The following is a 24,144-nucleotide window of genomic DNA, read 5'->3' on the forward strand; positions in this document are numbered from 1 at the left end:
TTTAAGGACTCTTTATTGCAGAGACTGAATAATTTATTAGGTGCAGCTGAAATGGAATTCAGTGGTCAGCAACTGACTACAACCCCATCCCTCTACTCACCCCTGGTCACCACGACCAAAGGTTTCAAAGTCTTAAAATTAATTATGAATCCTTCTGTCCAATGAAGAATGGTTTCACTAACTGGGCCAGTCACCAAAACTGTAGTTTCATTGGTGGTAATTCACTCCTAGTGCTGAAGGTAAATGTGTTATATGGCCCTTAGGGACATTGTCGTCATTGCTAAGTTAGCATGAGCTTTGCTGCCATGCTGCTGCTTTTGCGCACATTACTACATGACTTTGTTTTTGCAAGACTCGATTTGTGCTTTTCACATGAGTACGGGCTGCTTTGCGCGCCCTCTGCCTTTCCTGGAGTTTGGTCTGAACACGATGTGCAAGGTCGATAAACAATGCCCCTTGTTATTCTGTTCTGGTCAGTCCCTAGCACCTAGACATAACATGCTACACATAGCTGCAATACTGAAGACTCGTGCTTTGATATTGCGGAGTTGCATGTTGTTTTAACACACTTGGAGAAAGCCGTTCCATGGAGAAGAGCTCCGCTGTTCCTATGATTTAAACCTTACATCCTGGCTTTAAGGTATGGGGTCTGCTGTCAAAGCCCAGAGATCTCCCTTAATATAAAATAAACTTTTTCTAGTCAAGGGGAGGGTGGTTAGGCCTCATGTTCCTTTTCCCACAGCCTTTATGTAATGACTCCTCCCTTTGTACTCTATGTTATGTTACAATGCTAACTGTGCTGAGTTTATGCATTTTGCTGCTGGTAGTAGCTCTTATACTGTATTGTAGAGCACAATAGTTAAAACAAACATTTGAACTATTTCAGTGACTCTGCCAATTCGTATTGTGGACACGTACGAGTGAGTGAGCGAAAGAGTATATCTTGCTCCCGCGATTCCTCTGAGTCAGGAGTGTTGTGTCCTGGGTTGTCTAATCATTTGTAGCTTCGTGATATTTGGAGGGGAGCGAATGAGACACTATAGCTAGTCGGATTTGAGTACTGATGTGGTAGTCTGGTACACCCCTATACACTGAGGTCATGTTTTCCTGTGCATAGTTCTGTGTATGTGCAGAATCCCTGCAACAATGGAACACTAGAAAGCTAAGACAAGGCTTAAGCCATGGGTGCAAGTTGAGCAATGCTTCTCCTATGAGGAACTTCAGATGAAAGAGGAAAAATGCCGACTCCACCAACCCAGATAGCCACTAAAAAGTAGACAAGTTTTGGACAAGCACTGCCCAATGTAGAGTACAAAAAAGGTTGAATCCTAACCGGATGCTTTGAACAAAATTTGAAGTTAAATAGCACCCTTGCAGTAACTTGAAATTCCAAGATGAAGGTACCACTCTATGTCGTTTCACTCGACACTCTACCCCACGACACCCCACTCCATGACACCCTACCCTCGATTGTACATTCTATGATTTGAAACAATCTTATTAAAAAAAACATTGAAACTCAATAGAAAAAAAACATAAGGTTAAAACTTGTTATAATGAAGACTTTATTTCTACACAAACCAAACTTAAACACAAACAATCCTAAAGCCATAGTGATACCTTAAATGTATATACACCTCCAAATTACTATAACTTGCGCAACCTTGAACACAGTTTTGTGACATTGCTAGCCATGCTACATTAACTAGGACTTGCACCTTTACGATGCACTGCCCTTTCATATTATATCACTTATCCTATCTGAAATCATAGCTTTCAGGACAACACTGCCCCATGCAATTTCCCATAAGGATTTTAGTCTCCTCTACAGACCGAACTGCTGAACGGAATTACACCAAATTTGGCAGAAAGCTAGATCTTGGTCCAGAAAGAGTGCTTATTGGCATTTGGTGAAAATCTGTTCAGTAGTTTGAGTTATCAAAATAAAAAAAAATTAAATATATCTAGAGGCAAGGATCCACTGTGGATAATCAGTGGAGCCATGCGCCAACACCAATGCCATTATTGCCTGACTAAGAGTAACATTGCAGCCACCATTTTGTGCACTGGGACTCGGTTCCCAGGGGGAAAACAACATTTTAAAGTGATAGAACGGGTAGGAGTAGAGGCACCCTGGCCCCATGTGACTGATTGAGGGGTCTGTGAGGGGACACCCCCTGCCCCCTCCCCGCAATAGCCAAGAAATTGTCCCCAAATCTTTAGCACGCAAGGGTCAACAAATCCGGCGGCCCTCAGCGCAACCTCCTGTGTATTCCGCTGCAGATCCAGACCCAAATTACAAACACATACTCTCACACAGACACCCACTCGCAGACCCACAAAACCACTCACACCAATTCACAGACCCCAGCCAGCCACTCACGCATCCATGAAAATACTAGCAGACCCACACAGCCTCCCACTCAGAGCCATTCACACACCAGGTAAATATTTCGTTACCGGTACTATTTTTTATGCGGTAAAATCTATCAAGAATAACTCAGTAAATATAAGAGGCAGAATCCGTGGTATTAGAGGTTTTTAAAAGGCTTTATTCCTATACAAAGGAAGACAATTCGAATTGTGGGCCTTCTGTTCCATCACCACGAAAGTTCAGGAAGGAAGGGAGCGTATATTATTGACAAATAGGCAGTTTTATAGAAAATACATTACAGTAAAGCAGATGCAAGAGGCGTAACAGCTGATAAAAGGTGCATACGTAGCTAATAGAGGGCGTAATTTAATAAACGTCACTAAACATGATATCACAAGTGGGTGGATCCATAAAAGAATCCTGCAATGTCAGCAGAAATGCTTGGCAAGGATGCGCACGCAGCCGCATGACGTGTGATCGACGTGTAACTAGAGGGTGAAGGGGACTTGACATTTAGCTCTACATGTGGAGACAGAAGTCTGGGGTTATGTCAACCTAATTCCAAATCATATCTAATATCCTATGTTTAAAGAACTGTGTTATCCAAAAGGAAAGGTCTCTTTAGGATAGAATCTTATTCTATACTGACTATACTGACTGTTAGTGCGTGTACAAGCGTCTAAGTGTCTACACTAGATGCGAGGGGGTAGGAATATTCCATGGTAACGGGGCTATGAGTTATTTGCATGAGGGCAGCGAGGCCTGGCCCTTTGCACGGGAGCTGGAAGAATGTTTACCTAAACTACTAGACAGGAATGCATCGGATGAGGAGCGAAGGAGATAATCTCGAAGGTGAAATACAGTTTTTGGCATGCGATAGGCTGGATCAGGCACCGTTAGCCGCGCAGGGAGTAAGACAAAGTTCATGGTCACAGATGCGGGCTCAGACTGGAGCTTTCAGAGGCAGAAGGCAGGAAAAGGCTTGATGACAGAATTCGGGCCTACTCGCCTGAATCTGTAAAATGTGGAAAGTGAACCATATAAAGTTGGTGGCCTTTCATACTTAGGAATGGAATATCTGACCCATTCATGGCGGATCTGAAAGAGGACATGTTGACGGTGGACACACATATATTTGCGTCTTCAAAACTGGAGCAGGAGGGAACATACATGTACTTATAGCATGCACATGGAGCCGTTGGGGTCTACGATAGGGGACATAACTGATCACAAAATTCACATTTCCTCATTCCCTCCTTGTCCCCTTCGGACCCTTAGGAGATATCGATCTTCATCAATCCATCGATCTGTTCATATAGTATCATTTGTTCTTCTTTCTTCTTCCGGGATCTCGAACGAATACTTGGATGTGGGATACACGAAGTGGCACACAGACCACAAATCGCTGGCCCACATTGTAGACATAAGCAGCAACTGAATAGTATGAGAAAGCCAATACCTAGGAAGGATAGGATTCTCCATCCCCAGGCTGACAACACGCTCCAGAACCAACCGGACCAAGTCCAGGTGCCTGGATTCTGATGTATCTGGCTTACAATCTTATGAAGGCGAGTTATGGCTTTATATACTGACGGCGAATTTTCTGGGATGAAAATGCAGCAACTCGATCCGATGACCTTACAAGCTCCGCCCCTATCGGCCAGGATGACGTGAAGGACAAGACGGTTTTGAAGCACAACAATCCTCATAGCAGACTGTTCTTCTGTTAAATTGCCTAAGGCGGAAATAGTTTCGTTCACTACGGCTTCAAGGGTTCTGGTTAATCTACGGATCAGCTTACTATTAGTGACTGTACCTATATAGGGAAAGAAACCTTTATTGAAATCTGTGTATTTCTCCCATGCTGTTTCAGTGTAATCGACAATTGGGAGATCTCTCTGCTGTCTATTGTGTACTAAATGGGTATTTCTATGATAATCAGGAGGAGCTAAGAAAACAGGTGGTAGAAGGAATGCTATGTAACAGGTACCATCCCAATCTAAAGGTAGACGTATATATGCGGTCTGGCCACATATAAAGTAGGAATGACGAGAAGCTCTAAATGTAGACTTGCCTTGATCACTGAATTTTATTACAGTGGTGCATTTACTATGGCCCATGTGTATGGAGCCATTCTTTTTTATACATAATTCCCCCTTTACTGGGAATACTGACATGGCGGGCAAGATTGGTGTAGCTTCAGATTCAACGTTCAGGATCATGAGGTTAAGTGTAAAGTTACCTAATCCATATACTTCATTTTCTAGATCAGTTCCTGTTCTTTTGGGAAGTCCCTCCTTGTTAGGGTAGCAGACTTTAAGCAAAACTAAGTTCAGGTTGCCCCATACCCAGTTGTCTTGATAAACCGCGGAATTTGAATCCAGGGAATTAATCAAACTAAACCATGCTCCACAGGAGCCATTGTGTGTGAACGGATAGGGAAAGAGGGGCAAAATTCCCTTATAGTTCTGATAGGGAGGGAGTTGGCCACATATCCAACAATTTGTGGCATTGCTGGTTTGATGGGAATGATGTAACATACTAATGAAAGTGTTATTGCGCAGCGCAAATCTATAAGACAATTCATGTGGAGGTAATTCACTAAAAGAATGTTCTGCAGTTATATTATAAGCATGCTTAGGAATAGGGTAATACATGTGCAATAGGATGCGGACAATGATGATCAAAAGACTTAGAAAAAACAAAATTAATAATGTTACTGTACAATGACTACGAAATGATTTACAATACGCTTGCTTCTTGAGCAGCATTTGACTATTTCTTTCTCTATTCCGGTCCAGGGGATACATGTCAGAGACAAATTCAACCGATTCACCTTGGAGAGGACTTAAACAATCAAATTGTCTGACTTATTAGACCTCAATTTTAGTTTATAGATTTCTGAGTTCGATTGCTCAACCAAGGGGAGCTTTGAGTCTGTCTTTGAGGAAATACAGGGTTTAGTCTCTATATTGGATGGTAGTCCATAAAATTTCTTGATATGACTCGAGTGCAACCATCCTTTTCTTCCCTCGATTTTCACGGCTGTCCTTGTGGTAAGTAAAACTAACTTCGGTGACTTCCACCTAGGATCCAGTTGGGTCTTCCGGTCAAAGTTCCTGACCAGCACCAAGTCCCCAGGAACCACGTCATGGGGCTTCACCTCAGTATTGTCGGGAAAAGCTGCGGATACCTGTGAACGACAAGATTGTAGTGCAGACATCAAGGAAGCCAGGTAATCTGTCAGCATATTACAGTCAACGTCAGTGATTTTACGAGGTATAGGCGTCCCCCACATATTTGGTGGTCTACCGAAGATCACCTCATACGGGGATAGCCCTGTTCGAGAATGTGCTACCATTCTCATGTAAAAGAGCGCAACTGGTAAGGCTACTATCCAATCAACTCCTTTTTCTCTACATATTTTGGACAATCTAATTTTCAGAGTTTGATTATGGCGTTCTACGAGACCTGCTGCCTCGGGATGTCGGACACAGTGAAATTTCCATTGATACCCTAACAAAAGGGAAACATGTTTCATTAGTTCGGATGAGAACGGCTGGCCGTTATCTGAATAGACAACACGTGGTAAACCGTACCGTGGGAAGAATTCTCGAACTAACTGTTTGGCAGTAGTCGGGGCAGTGTAATCTGAAACCGGGTATGCTTCTGTCCAACGGGAAAGAGCACAGACAACTACGAGAACATATTTGAATCCTCGACATCGTTCCATCTGGATATAATCCATCTGGAGGACTTCAAAAGCATGATCGGGAGTTTGGAATCCACCCTGTTCTACGGGGATGCTTTTACCTGGATTAAACTGACAACATATCATACAGGTACGAACTTTTTGTTTAGCTGCGGCTCGTAAATGTTTGTTGAACCAAATGTGTTGAATGCTGTCTAGCATAGCTTTTTCTCCTAGGTGCGCTGGACTATGTATAGTGTTAATGATGACTTGGACCATTGAGTCGGGAAGAAACCATATAGATTTTTCCTTCGTCATCCATCCCTGATCTGTTTGGATCCCTCCTAATTCAGTCCATTTCTTTATTTCTTCTGGTGTAGCGTGTGTCTGTATATCAATTACATCAAGGGCGGGATCCTTAACTGTCATGCAATGTGTTGGTGTCGGAACTATTGTCTTTGTCATGTCAGTTGTGTGAGTCTGATTCTGAGCAGTCGGTTTAGCTGTTCTGTCAGCTAGGTCATTACCCTGAGAAATGATATCGGTAACTTTTGTGTGGGCTTTGCATTTCATAATCGATATTGCAGTAGGTAGATGAATCGCGTCTAATAGGGCTTGAATGAGGGGTCCGTGTTGAATGTGGGCACCGTGAGAAGTTAAATAACCTCTCTCTCGCCACAGTACGCCGAAGTCATGGACAACTCCAAAGGCATAACGTGAATCTGTGTATATGTTGACTTTTTTATTTGTGGCTTGAATACAGGCTTGTGTCAGAGCGGTGAGCTCTGCTGCTTGAGCTGACAAAGTGTTAATACAATTTGTTTCAATGACTTCAGTGTCTGTTGTGACTGCGTAAGCGGCCACTAGCTCTCCTGTATTTGTTCTCATACATGACCCATCTACATACAATGTCAAGTCCGGATCTGACAAAGGGATGTCTGTCAAGTCTTGTCTGGGTTTCGTCGTGATAGTAATGACTTCGACACAATCATGTGCCAATGGATCTGTTCCGCTCACTGGTAACAGTGTGGCAGGATTTAACGTATTACAACGTCTGATTTCTATATGTGGCTGAAACAGTGTTAATTCGTAACCGGTGAGTCTCGCTATAGTCAAGTGTTGTGTTTGTGTGCGGTTCAAGAGAACCTCTACTGCGTGTGGTACTTGTACTGTCAGTTGGTGTCCTAACACTATGGCATCGCTTTGTCTGATTGCTAAAGCTGTTGCTGCCACTGATTTCAGGCACGCTGGAAGTGCCTGAGCTACTGGATCTAATGTACTAGAGAAATAAGCACATGGTTTATGTGATCCTGCTTGTTCCTGAGTAAGTACTGACAAAGCAGTACCTTCGCGTTCTGTAACGAAGAGTGTAAACTGTTTACTGTAACATGGTGTTGCTAGGACTGGTGCTTGGCATAAAGCTTTCTTTAAGCTTTCAAAGGCGTGTGTATGTTCTGGAGTCCAAGGGAGGACAGTCGATGTGGCTGCCTCCTGTGTTGTCAACTGGATGAGTGGTTTTGCTAGAAATGCATATTGAGGGATCCACTGCCTACAGTATGAAGTGAGGCCTATAAAAGCCCGCACCTCCTTTTGTGTCTTGGGTGGTGGCATGTTAGCGATTAACTGGATGCGGTCGGATGTAAGCTGCCTTCCCTCCTTGGACAGCGAGTGCCCAAGGTAAACAACTCGCTGGACACAGAATTGCAGCTTAGAAGGGGACACCTTGTGCCCCTTGTCAGCCAAAAATTTTAAAACCGTCAGTGACGCTTTTTCACATTCAGGTTCGCTTCGGGCGGTGATCAGCAGATCATCGACATATTGAAGCAAGGCAGTGTTAAATGGCATGTGGATACTGTCAAGTTCTCGTTTCAGTGCTTGGCTATAGATGCTGGGGCTTTCTGTAAATCCTTGAGGTGCGCGTGTGAATTTAAAACTTCGTCCATTCAAACTAAATCCGAATAAATATTGACTTTCCGGATCAATTGGGACACTAAAGAAAGCATTCTTGAGATCAATTACAGTGAAGAACGTTGCTTCTGAGTCAATAGCTGTGAGTAACGAAGAGATATCTGGGACCACGGGGTATTGTGGCACAATACATTTATTTAATTCGCGCAGATCAATAACTAATCGATATACTGGTGGAGCTTTTGGATCCGTTCTTTTAAGAATCGGAATTATCGGAGAATTACATACATTGGAGTCAGTTTCGACAACCACTCCTTGTGCAATGAGCTCGTCAATGATTTGCAGTAAAGCCACTACAGCATCTGGTGGTAACTTGTATTGTCGCATTCGTGGTAGTACTATTCCTGTTTTCAATGTAACTCGATATGGTGTAATGTTCATGCAACCAACATCAGTGGGGCCTTGTGCCCATAAATGTGTAGGTAAATTCTGCAGTCGGTGATCCATGTCTCTGGACACGTAGTGACCTTTAAAGTCACGTAAAAATAGTCGTACTCCTTCCGGAGAACAACATATTATGGCTCCTAGAGCTTTCAATGTTTTTATACCTAACAAGTTTTCCGGACATGATTTAGTAAGCAATAAATCTGTAGTACGTGTCAATGGACCTACTGTGAGTGCAAGAGGTTGTGTTACGTCATTAATTATAGGTTTTCCTGAGAATCCAAGGGAAATATTCTGTGAGCCTGAGAGGGGTGCCCCTGGAACTTCACTACGTCTTATAGTTGTTCTGCTTGCCCCTGTATCAAGTAAAAACTTTCTGTCTTCCCCTAATAATTCGCTATGGACATAAGGTCCCTCTTGGTCTACAGGAACCTCAATAAGGGGTAAGCCAACTTCCCTCTCTAGGCTATCTCATGAGTATCGCTGATAATCGGGATAATCTGTTTGTGCATACTGATACATTTGTTGTGTTGTTGCTTGAGTAGCAGCAGTAGGCTGCGCTTGTGGTGGTACTACGATCTGTTGTGGAGCTGCCTGTTGCGGAGCTAATTGTTGCGGAGCTAACCTAGATTGTGCCTGCTGAGGCGTCGGTTGTTGATTCTGATCCTGTCTGGGTGGACGTGGTCTCTCATGTGTTCTACCTGTAGCAATATTATGTTTCAGTACTGGACAATCGTGTATATAATGACCTGGTTGTTTACAATAGTTGCATGTCCCTTTCGCAGGGCCTGCGGAATCTCCCTTTTGATGACTATCGGCTGGAACTGACTGTGCAACAAGCATTTTCATTTTTGTATCTTTCATACGTCTTTGTTCGTGTTCTTGTTCTTCTCTAATTCTATTGTGATGATATTGTAACATCTGTAACATCTGTGATGGGGTATTACCTTGCCAGGTACTTTCGAATTTCAATACTCTATTCTTGACTTGTAGCAGAGAATTTTCAACTAATTTTGTCACAAACAGATGTGGGTATGACTCACTACTAGCTTTTATACCACTATTTATACTGAAACATTTTTCAAATCGGGAATAGAAATCACTAGTGTCTTCATCTGGTTTTTGTTTACAGGCTGAGATTGCACCCCAGTCTTCCTTTTTCGTAGTTAATAAACGTGGCAGTACCTGTATTAGTAATCCTGCTAATGCTGTAGTCTTTTCCCCAAGCCCTGCTCCTGCAGCTCGGGCCTTTTCTTCGTTTTCTAATGCTGTCCAATCTATCTTTTGGTCTCCTACCTCCCATTCTTTTTCTTTGAGTTTTTCATAAACACCTGCGGGTAATAGGACTTTTAATATTTTCATAATATCGGGGTAGGTATACTCTCCCATGAGTAACATGTCTTTTATCTCACGGTGGAAACCTGCTGGATCTTTGTCATGACTGGGTACTACTTTCTTCATTTCTAATAATTCCAGTTTAGTTATAGGCGTGTACACAAACACGCGTGTGAAATTATCGCCGGCACCTCTGATCGGGTGCACTTCGCGTAACGGGTTCTGTCTATCTATGTGATACATTTTTCTTCCCATTATGGGAACTGGAACGTGTTCTGGGCATACGAAATTTAAATATTGATTTCGGGATTCTAGTATTTCCTTAATCAAATCAGTACCTGACCCTCTCCATATGTTGGTGAGTAGTTCTGTCAATATGTCAGGTAAGGGTCCTGGATCAGAGTGTTGGCTTTTATATAATATAAGGAGGTGTTGAATCATGTATATACTAGCTAAACGCTGTTCATATGGGTCTAGATTCAGAAACGTGTGTGTAAGTAAATCATCATTGTATTCGCCGGGACTGTCAGCCCATTGTACTGCTGACCTGACTAATTCTTGTTCGTCCATGGAATCGAGCACGTGGTACCCTCTTCGATCTCGGAGTAATTTATCAGCGGTTTGGAATAGGTGTTCAGGGGATTTTGTATTTAGCATAGGGTTTGGAAAATGTCTATTATATTCTGGACGTATTGGGTCGTTAAAACCTCTGGTATTATTATGGGGTCTTCCTTTACCTACATAAGCTATCGTGTCTACTTGCTCTGATTCTTGCTCCTCCTCCTCTCTGTTTAGATCAGCGGCGTCTACCTCTAATCTTTCTTCGTGTATTCGTTCTACCTCTTTGCGGATCTTTCGGTACATAGCTACTATACATAACTGTTTATCATGTCTTCCTTCTGATATATTCCGACCCCAAGTGACCAGTGTTTGCATTTCTTCCGGATTTACCCCAGGCCGGTCTTGATTTCTGATTACACAGTTTGAGGAAACGTAACAGTTGTCCCTGTACCTCCGCTTTCTGGTACTCCATGGCTCTGCTAATACTTTCAGGGCCTCGCCCTGACTGGACAAAGTGATATATATTTTCTAAATGTGTATTCATTCCTGGTAACTTCGTTAAATATATTGCAGCTCGTCTAATACGTAATGATGACAGCAGCATTTCGTCCCGTTTACCGGGCACAGGATCATATCTACAATCTACTAGAAGTTCCTTAAGCATGTCGGGAGTGGCTAGTTTGGGCGTACGTTGGTGTGCTAATTCTCTAAGGGAAAATTTATTTCCTCTAGGTGGCGTAGAAAAAATGTCTGTCGTACCTCCTGTAGCACCGTCTGGAGTGCTGGACGTGAAAGGATTTGTTGAGGGTGAGACAGCAACCGTCGTTGCGGGAAAAGCTGTAGAAACAGATGTGCTTGTCTGAATGTGTGTCGAAGCGTGTTGTTGCGGAGGTACAGACGAATGTTCTTGGCGATGAGCATCATCGGCAAGCGGTCGATGTGGTGCGGTATTCGCATACTCGGGAGCTGCGTCATCTAAATAGCGGGAAAGGAAAACATCTTCTGCGGTTCTGGGATGCCCCTTGGGATGTGCTTTTATCGGAAACAATGGAGTTGGCAAGTCTTTTGGTATTTCTGGAGTAGCCTTAGGTAACCCTTCGGCCAGAAGTGGATACATACCATTCATAAGGGCGTTTGTCTATCTACTTGCTCTGAGTTTACTCGAGTACCTTCCTCAAGTAATAGATTTTCTCGGACTTTATTTGAATTCTCCTTACTCTTATCTTCCTGTCTAAGTGCTTTTTCTGTACGTCTATATGATTCTTTACGCCATAATTCAATGGCATCTTTCTGTGACTGTCTGGCTTTCTTTTTCCATAATTCTTCTTCTACTCTCATGATGCAATCTGCATCCCAGGTCCCCGCTGCGGGCCATCTCTGACTCTCTGGTAATTCTTTGGTGTAATCTACCCATAAATCAAGAAATAATACGGCATCTAGACCATGCTTATGATACATGAAATATCCTGGAGTATCCCTAGGTGGAATGGGAACGGCTTCTTCGAGTACACCTTTTCTAGTTTTGATCTGTCTTAGTTTCGAAAAGAGCGGCATTTTCAGACCTTATTACTAGAACACACTTTATACAGAAAACACAATAATGAACAGTCATTCACACCACAATATATAGAACGTAATTAAAACATTTAACGTTTAACAGTTTTACGAACAATACTAACTAATAGAAAACTGGTTACTGACATAATACTGACACTAGATGATACTTATTTATATGCAAAACATACTATATATACTGCTAAACAGTACAGATACACTGCTAGAACAGTGCAGACCGGATTTGTGTACCCAAACCCGTCTTGACCGGCACAGACTATGTGCACGTTAAATGCCTCCCCGGTAATGGTACTCACCGGGTAGCTCGGAACAGAAGGCCTCGGAACGGAACTTGAAACTGGACCGGACTGGATTCGACTCGACTGGACTCGGAACTTCGGAACCTGGCGGGTCTCTGTATACCTCGGATCTTGCTCTCTCAGCTAGGCTCTGGTCGGGATACTTCGCACTTCTCACCGCCTCGTCTGGGTGTTGATCGCAGCCTCAGTCGTCCCCGCTTGGCCGGAAGGAGACACAGGAAATCCTGTAGATACGCGTTTTTGTTGTCCGTTCAGCTGTGGCAGGAGACCGGGCCTGCAACGCACCGCCGGCGCGTGAGATGAGAAAGTGTCCCTATTCGGGCGCCAATTTATGTGGTAAATATTTCGTTACCGGTACTATTTTTTATGCGGTAAAATCTATCAAGAATAACTCAGTAAATATAAGAGGCAGAATCCGTGGTATTAGAGGTTTTTAAAAGGCTTTATTCCTATACAAAGGAAGACAATTCGAATTGTGGGCCTTCTGTTCCATCACCACGAAAGTTCAGGAAGGAAGGGAGCGTATATTATTGACAAATAGGCAGTTTTATAGAAAATACATTACAGTAAAGCAGATGCAAGAGGCGTAACAGCTGATAAAAGGTGCATACGTAGCTAATAGAGGGCGTAATTTAATAAACGTCACTAAACATGATATCACAAGTGGGTGGATCCATAAAAGAATCCTGCAATGTCAGCAGAAATGCTTGGCAAGGATGCGCACGCAGCCGCATGACGTGTGATCGACGTGTAACTAGAGGGTGAAGGGGACTTGACATTTAGCTCTACATGTGGAGACAGAAGTCTGGGGTAATGTCAACCTAATTCCAAATCATATCTAATATCCTATGTTTAAAGAACTGTTATCCAAAAGGAAAGGTCTCTTTAGGATAGAATCTTATTCTATACTGACTATACTGACTGTTAGTGCGTGTACAAGCGTCCAAGTGTCTACACTAGATGCGAGGGGGTAGGAATATTCCATGGTAACGGGGCTATGAGTTATTTGCATGAGGGCAGCGAGGCCTGGCCCTTTGCACGGGAGCTGGAAGAATGTTTACCTAAACTACTAGACAGGAATGCATCGGATGAGGAGCGAAGGAGATAATCTCGAAGGTGAAATACAGTTTTTGGCATGCGATAGGCTGGATCAGGCACCGTTAGCCGCGCAGGGAGTAAGACAAAGTTCATGGTCACAGATGCGGGCTCAGACTGGAGCTTTCAGAGGCAGAAGGCAGGAAAAGGCTTGATGACAGAATTCGGGCCTACTCGCCTGAATCTGTAAAATGTGGAAAGTGAACCATATAAAGTCGGTGGCCTTTCATACTTAGGAATGGAATATCTGACCCATTCATGGCGGATCTGAAAGAGGACATGTTGACGGTGGACACACATATATTTGCGTCTTCAAAACTGGAGCAGGAGGGAACATACATGTACTTATAGCATGCACATGGAGCCGTTGGGGTCTACGATAGGGGACATAACTGATCACAAAATTCACATTTCCTCAACACAACCACTAATAATACCCCCACAAAACCACTCCGACCCCCCCATACAACCACTCACACACCCATACTGCCACTCACACACACAGGGATACACTTACAGAAATTGCAATAGAATGTTTGTATTAAATGTGTTTTAGTATTTCATGTGTGCCTCTGGTTGGAAATGGATCCGTAGAACCATCAATTGAAATGACTAAAAAAAAGTAATACTTGGTGCATTGCATTTATAGAAACACTACATACATAACCATACCTTAATTTTTAGTTTTAAAATATATAATAGGAAAAATGTGAATAAAATGCATTTATAAACATGTGAAAATGTATATTAGTAAACTTAACTTATGGGTTGAATTTTAGTACAATTTATATTTAAAAACTGAAATTCACACAAAAAAAGAAATCAAATGTTACAGGGACGTTATAGTTCAGAAATATCATTAAAAACTTAGAAATCCACTGAATAAACCAAAGGTTGCAGGAACGTTCTAGTTGGGTTCAGATTTTACACTCACAAACCCACTGGAATTCATCAGGTATAGTTCAAGTAACTATAACTCTTGCCCCAAAGGGAACTATAACTCGCGCCCTCGCAATGCATTACTAATTACTCCACATATTACTCAATCATGACCTCTTCTATGATGACATCATTGATAATATCACTGCAAATGTTGCAGTGAAATCATTGATGAGAAAACTGAATGGCGGGGGCACAAGTTAGCTATTGTAGGGCTCGAGTTATAGTTACTTGAAATAACTAACTGGTGAATTTCAGTGGTTTTGTGGGTGTAAAATCTGAACCCAACCGTAACATCCCTGTAACTTTTGGTTTTATCAGTGAAAATTAATCTACACACACACACACACACACACACTGTGTTGCTGGTCTCCAACAGAGTAAACTTGAATCAACTTTAAGGATCAGCATGCATCCTCAAATGGTTCACCACATCAAGCCTCCCTCCACACCCTAAAAAACATTCACATCTTAGCAACCCCAAAGAAAGCCATGAAATGCATGTGTTCAGTTCAGAATCGAGGGAATAAAGTTGATCACAGAACTAGAACAGGGTGCATTTTCTCTTGCACACCCAAACTGTCAATAGGCTGCACACACAGGGGTGGAAATAGAGGCACTGTGGCACAGGTGAGTGCTGCAAGGTGAGTGGCTGCACATGAAAGTAATTATATGCACACCTTTTGTAAAAGTCTGATTTATAGTAGCCTTGAAAAAGCAATTTACAGTGCTAAGCGATGGTGACCTAGGTATAGCACTCACAGAATATAGGGGATGGATAGATGGAACAAAATTGAATATACTCAAGAATAAGCTTAACTATTTAAACCATCTAATTTGCGAAGGTCGAAATTCTTCTAAAAAAAGAATTGATGGAGACAGCATTTTGTCTTACATGGATATAGATCATAAAAAACACCACATCTGTAATAGAAATAGAATTCCATATAATAAAAAAATATATATCTACCTGTAGGCTTTCCCCATGAACAAATACCTGAGCCACCGGCTCACTTCGTTGGTATATGATTTCAATTTTCTCTGGTGCAATGTATTCTCCCTGAGCCAGCTTGAATATGTGTTTTCGTCTATCAATAATCTTCAATGTTCCATTCTGGGAGACAAAAGAAAATAATTTAAAAGCTCTCCATAAAACAAAAGCAGCAGTTCTACAGTATACAAGTACTTATTCAGGACAAGACAGAAAACCAGAAGCCACCCTTTAAAAATGTCAGTAATTCTGAACAAGAGATTTAGGCTACTGCCATAAAATACTCATGTCAGTTTTGGACATGCAAATAAAACCTTTTCCTACAATAGTTACTCTGAATTGCAGATATGCTGGCATAGAATTAGACCCAGATATCTGAGGAAATGTGTCTTATGTGAAATCATTCTGTGACCATTATTGCAATTGGGATCATAAGACTAAGAATAGAGCCAAATAAGATGTCTCTTCTGAAAGTTCATGGGATTTTGTGACGCCCTACCTGCTTATAAAAAACATTGCAGTCATTGTACATTCTGACTAGCACTGAGGAACTCCGACTTAGGTAGCAGGACAGTGGGTCCTTATTGACTGCCCTGAATTCTAGCATGTTTACAAGGAGGCCCTTTCTGGGCTGACCAGTGGGGTTTTGCCTGCAATTTTTGAAATTTGGTGCCGCATCCTTCTAAGGACACATCTGTTATTACAAATCGAGCAGGTTGAGAGTGGAAGAGTATGCCTTGAGCCATATGGTCTGGATTCAGCCACCAGTTTAAAGCTTCTTTGATCCAGTCTGACTTGAATCCCGTTTAAGGATATTAATAACTGGATTCATTAAGAATCTAATTTCTCTTGCTAGGGTGTAGCTTCACACTACAATGCAGTATCGACAAAATGCAGGATTACATGCCTAGCAGTAATTTGAAAAGGGAGACAAGTGTGCTACATTTCTTATCTGGTGGGAAATTAACTGAAGACCAAAGACCCTTTCTTCTGATGGGAAGTTTTTGGCATCCCTAGTGTACAAGACTGCGCCAAGTAACTGGAAAGTATTCAAGGGCTGTTGATGAGACTTCGCCACATTGAGCAAAAGTCCCGGTTTAGAGAATAATTGTGTGATACATTGTGGCTCTGTTAGAGCTTGCCAAGGATCTTCCCTTTGCCAAATAATTGAGGCATTACAGGAAGGCTGCTGCTGGGACCATAGACAGAGTATTCTTGATGCCAACTTGAGGCTAAAGGGTAGCACTTTGAATTGATAGTGGTACCCAGCCATCTACAACTTGTTACCAGTGATGCTTGGGCTGGATGGGTATAGTGAAGCATCATGGAGGACTAATAATATCATGAAGGTCTGCTTTTTCAGACATTCATGGAGATTGTGAAGGTATGAAATAGATCACCACTATTGCACGATTTTGTTCCTCACCAGAAAGAAACTGGAATACAATCCCTTGCACTGCTGGGACCTTGCAGGTGAAATATGGACATCATCTCTGCCTGTAAGGGCTGTACTTGGTAGAGTAGTCTTCTACAGTGAAAAAAGCAGCAGTATTTGGGTACATTCCAGGTTAGGACCATATCTTACCAGGTCCGGCACCAACTAAGGCAGAGATTCTGCCATCCACGGGAATCAGCGGGGCATGTACTGGGGTCAGGACAAGGAGACTAGCTGCATGTCACTGTTGGCAAAGAGTTCTGTTGCATGCCCTGGCCGGAAAACGTCTTGGGTTTCTGTATGGAATAGGAGTAAAACGTCCGTTTGATGGAGAAGGACAGTATAGCGGTCTATAAAAAGGAGTTGACAGAGGTTATTGCTGCAGTGGACCGTATGGTTGGAAACTGCCCCTGATGTATGGAAAACCTCTATCCCTTGCACCAGGAAAGAGGACATACCAACCGTATTGCAGGACTCCAAGGAAGAGAGTGTGTTGAACTTGAAGGAATCATCGACATGCTTCGTGATGAGGTGGTCACCAGCGATAAAGCATATTTAAGATCCAATGCTGCACCTCCAGCCAGTAGGAAGAGAAGTGCAGTCAACCAAGTCCTAAACCAATGCCCCTGTCATTTGCCAAACAAGGGTGCTGGCCAGGTCTATGATGGTGTCGATCATAGCAGCTGATGTCTTCTCCCCTTTGTGCAGGATCATCAGAGCTTTCTCTATATTCTTTAAGAACCATCAAGCTATTGGGCCAGGTATGCCCACATTTTGTGGTCACAGAGAGACTACAGCCAGAAAATCAGCAATTCTAATTGAGGTTGCAGCAAGCGTAGAAAAACTCCAACCAAAGTTTACTCATCCTCCTACCTTCCCTATCTGGCAGGGCTCTACATGGGTTTCTCAAATAGTGGTGTGCGGCTTGGTCCACCATAATCTGCTTTCGGGAGTCCAGTGCGGCAGAAGTGTGTTGTCAAGGGCTCTGTCCTTTTTATAAGGCCTAGGTCCAACAGAGCCTAGTGGTTGCCAAATTTACCTTCTTGCTAGATGTGGTTAGTTCTAAACATTTATTCAACTGACTTTCTAGGTGCCTCCTTAAATCTGTAGAGAAAACAGGCCGATTCCATGACATGATCAAGTAACTGAAACTGCCTGTTTTCATTCACTGGAGGACAAGCATGGAAGCAATGTCCTCAGGTGAGGACTCTGCATGAGGTGGAATGCATTTCGCTGATGTGGATTCTATGTATTCATCTGCTTGTTGTGGATATTCTAGCTCACCCTTTCCGATATGGATGTGGTTGAAACAGTCCGTCACAAGATCAGAAGTTTGTGGTGGGAGATGGAGGTTCACCAAAAATTTTGGTGGTGAAGGAGGCGGTTAAAGTGGCTTTGGAGTCTGTGGTGCAGATGGCTCTGGTGGTTCCTGGTGAAATCGATGTGGAATAGGTTGTGATGGACCTTCTTGGCAAGCATATCTTGGAGGAAAGCTATTATATTAATCTTGCATCGTTCTATGGCTATCGCCCAGCAGGGCAACCAATCCCCCAAGCATCTGTGGTTACTGGTGAGAAAATTCCTTATAGTATACATCGTAATTGTGCTTTAATAGGGGTGATCGCACCCCCCCTCCCCCGCGAGATTCCTCCTTCTCTGGTTAGTACCTCTGCCGCACCATCTTTAATTTTGACACTTTACATGCAGCTGCTTCAGACTGGTAGATTCTCAGAACAGGTCATCCTTCTGACTATCCCTGTGTCCAAACATTTTGTAGGCATATGTTGCAAAACCTTACTGGGCGAGGGGTCTTCAGGAGCTAAAACTAGCAACTGTTGGGACACTGGGGTTTTCAACAGTGGCTTAGTCGGATGGTGGCTCTTTGGATTACAGTGGGTGCGCACCTAACTAAGGTTTTGCCGTCTTGCATGGATTTTGCTGTCGAGAGAGGAAGTGTCATAGACGATGGAATTGTGAATAGGCACTTTGTTGGGACTGTGGCCGATGAAGAAGTGGACAATGGTAAAACTATTGACAGGGGATTTAGAGTGAACAGCACCTTAAAAGCTGTCAGACTCAAGACAAATATCCGAGTTAGTCATCGATTATTTTTTTTTTTGCACCTTGAAAGACTTAACCGGTACAGTTTTTTGCTGAATGTTGTGCTATGGAAGCCTCCTCTAGGAGTGGATTTTAGTGCACCTTCACCTCATTGGCTAAAGTTTTTTCTATTTTTTTTTTTTAACATGTGGGCTGAAGTGCATGGCTTCCATATTTTTTCCAAAGGACAATTCATTGTACTGCTACATAAATGTTACAGTGCAACTCACAGCTCGAGGATAGGGAATAATTTAAGAATGTGATTGTATGAAAGATCCAGTGTTGGTGAACCTATGTTAAAAGCTTCTTATCCATTCATATCTTATCTCCAATGGGTCTTAGTTGATACAACACTGGTAGCCTCTTCAGTCTGTACTATTTATTTGAAAGGCTACATCTACTGGTCTTGCACAAAAGGCACGGAAAGACCGCAGCCACCACTGTCTTCTTATAGTAAAGCCAACCATTAGTGTACCGACACAATTATGAATATGCCAACTGGATGACTTTAGGGAAGGATTCAAAATCTAGAGCCTATTTTCATGCCAGCAGGGAATTGGCCAATGAAACAAATACTTGCATTGTTTTTTTTCCGAGATTGGCGAAGTCCGAGATAATTTTGCAAGCTCAGCAAAGAATCAAGTAAAAATCCAGGGTGCTTGCGAGGGCCTAGAATCCAAAATGAACTCCTTAATGAATGAACGTAAGGGAAACCTCACTAGAATAGCTCAATAGGGAGGTCAAAACGAATCAATAAGAGATTCACCGAGATACTTTTTCAAAAGGGACGGCAAGGAAGACTCCAAGGAAACTTTTGATTAACTTCAAAACATATTCTCTCAAAGAGAAAATACTGACAAAAGCCCTCAAGGAAGGAAACTATGAAGGAAGAGTGAACTCTAAGAATCAGGTCGGACATTTCCAGAACTATGCAAGATAGACAATGGGAGCTAGGAAAATATAGCTTGGAACTTAGATCACTAGAAGCCACAGCTCAGATGCATTTCCCTGCCACACTGAAAATCATGTGGAACAATAAAAGCATAGTATAAGGGACCCTAAAGAAGTGGGAATGCTAGTGGAACCAATTAAAGCACACCAGAAATAAAATTAACCTCACTGAAGACTAAAGAGAGCTCAAATGGGTAGGTCTTTGGAAGAATACCCAATGGTTTATGGAGGGTTCCCCAGGGTGTGGTGGGAGGGGTACTGTTACAACAGGAGGTCTGTCTTAATTTTTTTAATCATTGGGTGTGGGAGAAAAGAAAAAAAGTCCTCATTGACAAACATAGTATTTTTTTAGGGAGTTTTATATAGCGCAAACCTAACCCAAAGGTATCTGGTACCAGAGCGCTTTACACAAGCACCAGTTGCTTTACATGAGGACAGATTCATTTTTTTGTTAGGCATGAGGAGATTAAGTGACTTGCCCAGAATCACAAGATGTTGTGCGCTCTTGCAGAGACTCGAACCCTGTTTCCCAGATAGGAGGCGCCCTAGCAGTTAGGCCAACTCCTCTCCCCTAGTATGCTGGAAGACCAGGCACTCAGCCAGATATAACAGACTCCCTCTTTGCCAAAACAACTCCTGAATGTCAAAGAATAGAACTTTAAAGGTCCAAAAATGGAATGTTGATGGCGCCAGAGTTAAAAGTAGAAGAATCATTTTGGAATACCGGAGAGTTTCAGAGAGTGAAGTTATAAGACACAAGATTCGCACATTAAAAGAGGAATGGGAGGATATACTTAAAAGACAATGGGTAGAACGTTACACATGTACAAATCAGTCATGCTGTGTGAATGGAGTGGCAGTCCTTTTTAAAAAGTCCATCAGAGCCACTCTGGGAGAATGCATTGTGGATATAGGGGGGAGACTGGTTATAGTAAAAGTGAAAATATATTGTAACTGGTATGCCTTTGCAAGGTATTATGAGCCAAACAGACAATTCTATATTAGGAGGGGATTTTAATGTACTAAGAAATCCCATCCTAGACAAACCCACTACTAGGAATAAGGCAAACTCACCCAAAATGAGAGCCCTAGTAAAACAATGGAGAATTTAGATCTTGCTGATATTTTGAGGGCTAAGGGGAGCAAAGGACAAAGTTTTACCTTCCATAATAAAAAATACAGACATCTCTAGATTCGATTTTTCGCATGGACACTAGAATATGTAAAACTAGTAAGAAAGTGGAGCACCCAGCTGAACACATGGCCGACTATTCAGCTGTTAGTCTAGAACTTAGGCTAGATCAAATACCAGCCCTCAGGAGATGGAATGTGAATTGAGCTCTCGTTTTTAGAAACCGATAATTGACAAACTGAAAAAACAAATAAGTGAACTCTTGCAGCTAAATAAAACTTCGCCCCCGCACGATGCCTGGGATACAAACACGCCCTTTATAAAGGGTAGGCTAAGCAGTTTGCTGCAGCACAGGTTAAGGAGACAAAGAATAATATGAGAACTCTGGACTCCACAATACGGAGGCTCGAGAGAGAGGTAAACTACACTCATTATCAAGTTAAGACTGATAAATGAAAGAATAGAGTGCTAAGCTCAACCTAGCTAATTTGTTAGAGGCAAGAATTAAAAAGAAATGGGAGCCTAGTAAATTGTCCCATTATGAGTACAGGGACGGGTGTGTTAACTTACTGGCCTGTAAAACGAAAGAAGAATATACTAAAAAGATTAAGGCCATTCAAGACCCAGAAACTGGTAAATTATGTAAAGAGGACTGAGATGGAACAAGCCTTTTCATACTTCTTCCAAAACACTGCATACTGATGTTCTAATATATAAAAATCCAACTGCTAAAATCCAGACCAACGGGAATCTCACTAAGCAGATAAATATTAGAAGAGGGACACGCCAGGACTGTCCGCCATCACTTTTGCTTTTTAATCTGTACATCGAGCCACTGGCAGACATAATCAGGGATCCAAAACAGCCTCCCTTTTGAGTGCAATGGTTGGGAGAAAAAAGTTGGCCTACATGCCGACGATTTAATGGTGTATACAAGTGATTTGCGATCCTGGGCACTTTGGAAGACTTTGGGTCAGTCGATCAACCAGCAAAAAATAAATCATGGAGTGGAACACTCTCCACAATAGTACATTGCGTCTTGCCCGCAGACACACATAAAAGGGCGTGATGCCACATTGACTCATACCGAGCCGCAGAAACATACCAGAGCGGGTACATTTCCAGTCAGATAATATTTCCCCCCTGCTCATACCGCACGCGGGTACTCTTCCTGGCCCACGCTCTTTCTGGTATATTGGTTTGCAGACAGACACAGACACGGCAAGATTAAGTCATTTGCCCAGAGCCTCCTGCCAGACTCGAACCTGGTTCCCAGTTTCAAAGTCGGCCGCTCTCGCCGTAATCTGAACAAGCAGTGCGCCGTTGGCTACAATTGAGCAGTAAGAGAAGGCGGAGCAGACCCGGAAGTGGCGGAGCAGACCCGGAGTAGCAGAGCATTGGTGCACGCGGAGACTCTGAAGGTCAGCTGTCCACTACGGATTCCAGCGACAAGAGGTGCCGGGAGGCAACTACCCCACGCGCCCCCGCCACCTCCTGGGAACAGTTTCCTGGTTTTTGGAGTGCCACGGAGAGAGAGAGAGCCGCAGCAGTGGGAGAGACAGCTGAAAAAATACCGAGCATACCGGAAAACGCCAAACAGCAGGTTTGCCGTCGGCCAGTTGTGATTTACTTTTCCTGCGGACCAGTGTTATCACGGTCCGCCAGTGGTTCTTGTTGACCCGCCATAGCCCCTTTGAGCTGTGGGATTGCCGGTCTGCAGCTCTACTCTCCTCTCTGCTCCTCAGCAGTGCCGGTAAGGAGCGTGCAGAGTGTGTGGGGGGAGGGGGGAAGAGATAGGGTGAAGGTTACAGACTGGAAAAGAAAGCTCATTCTTTCACTTAGGCAGGCGGAGGCGAAGGGAAGAAAAAGAGAAAGGGAAAAAAGGAAGGGATAAAAGCAGCTAAAGGAAAATCGCCTGACTAAGAGCTCCTGGATCTTTAGCCTAAGGAGACCCATTCCAGCCCAGCCCAGATAGGGGACTGTGGAAAAAAAAAAAAAAAGTGATTTTAGAGATTCAACATTGGACGCCGAGAAAATGGTCCTCAAAAAGGCAAAGAATAATAAAATGAAAAAAACCCTTCCTCCCTCAGTTCAGAAGAATGCCCAAATGGGGACCCCAGAAGATGGAGAGAATGCAGAAAGAGGTCAAATTAAAGAAACAGTGAGAAATGTAATGATGAAAAAACACTAAGGACACCATCCATATTGTGTTCGAACTCGAAGGGAAGTAATTCCGGGACTAGATCCATAAAAGACTTTGTGAGTAGACACTTTATGAAGAAGCATGTTGCTATACAAAATCAAGATGTAGAGATTGAGATTGATACAAGTCAAATGCAGGGATCTTCTGAGAAAAACATTGAGGATATGGAACTTTCACTTTCTGACCACTGTGAACTAAGCAATATAAATATCAATTTAGAACCAAGACTTTCGTCCTCACCAAGAATGCTCTGACTGTGACTTCGGTGAAAGAGTACATGAGGAACCCGCAGAAGGGGGTAACGAACAGAGTGATAACAGTAACCGAGAGGAGAGAGCAGACATAGAAAAAAATCGTGGGCAACTGTCACAGGGTGGCTATAAGTCCACGGATGAGATATTGCGAAACAGTATAGAGACTCTAGACTTATATGCATCTGCCTCAATGTTGGATGTTATCCTAATGTTACAAAAGACTTTACAGGGCCTGTTGGAAGTCACACTTGCAAATAATAATATACTATAAGCACAAGAAATGAGCTTAAGACTTGCTGTCAGCGAGCTACAGGGGATAAGGGCTTTAAGGCAGTCAGTGGTACAGCCGGTGTATGATATTGTAACTGATAATTCAAATGAAGGAGATAGAGGGGAATCCAGGGCTGAGGTTGAAGTTGAAGATGTGTATATATCGAAACAACCTATGCTGATAAGGAGACGAAATGACCCTAGATGGCAAAAGCAAAGATTCCCTCTAGGGAAAGTTAACAGGTATAAAGGAAAGGGAAAGAGTAAGGGGAAACGGGTGATAAATGAAAATGTAGAGTGTGGGGAAGTAAGAAGGAATGAGGCAACACCACTAAAGCAGAAAATAAAATCTAAAAGAAGGGCGACACCAAAGGCCAGTAAGGATGAGAATATGGAGCAGATGAAAGTGAACCCCCAAAGAAGCAGGCCCGGAACAACTATGAGCGAAACAAGAGAAAGAAGGGTCCTGCAAAAAAACTGTTGGGAGGAGGAAAGAGAGAAAAAGGATATGGCCTGGGGAAAATGTAAAACGAAATGTAACCCAAGAAGCTTAGTGAAAGAGGGAGCAAATGAAATCGCCCAAAAAA

At 42.8% G+C, this 24,144-nt stretch overlaps 1 protein-coding gene across 6 annotated transcripts in view; it reads right to left on the reverse strand.

The window, feature by feature from the left end:
* Positions 1-24,144, reverse strand: part of ACSL1 (acyl-CoA synthetase long chain family member 1) — a 479,125-nt gene that overhangs the window by 50,089 nt on the left and 404,892 nt on the right. For all 6 annotated transcript variants that reach the window (XM_085641919.1, XM_085641924.1, XM_085641925.1 and 3 more), the window contains exon 18: positions 15,192-15,335. In XM_085641919.1, the coding sequence (XP_085498045.1) occupies positions 15,192-15,335 (144 nt within the window). The remainder of the gene's footprint in view (positions 1-15,191; positions 15,336-24,144) is intronic.

Source organism: Triturus cristatus, chromosome 2_2 (assembly GCF_964204655.1).
Source record: "Triturus cristatus chromosome 2_2, aTriCri1.1, whole genome shotgun sequence".
NCBI classification, from domain to species: domain Eukaryota; kingdom Metazoa; phylum Chordata; class Amphibia; order Caudata; family Salamandridae; genus Triturus; species Triturus cristatus.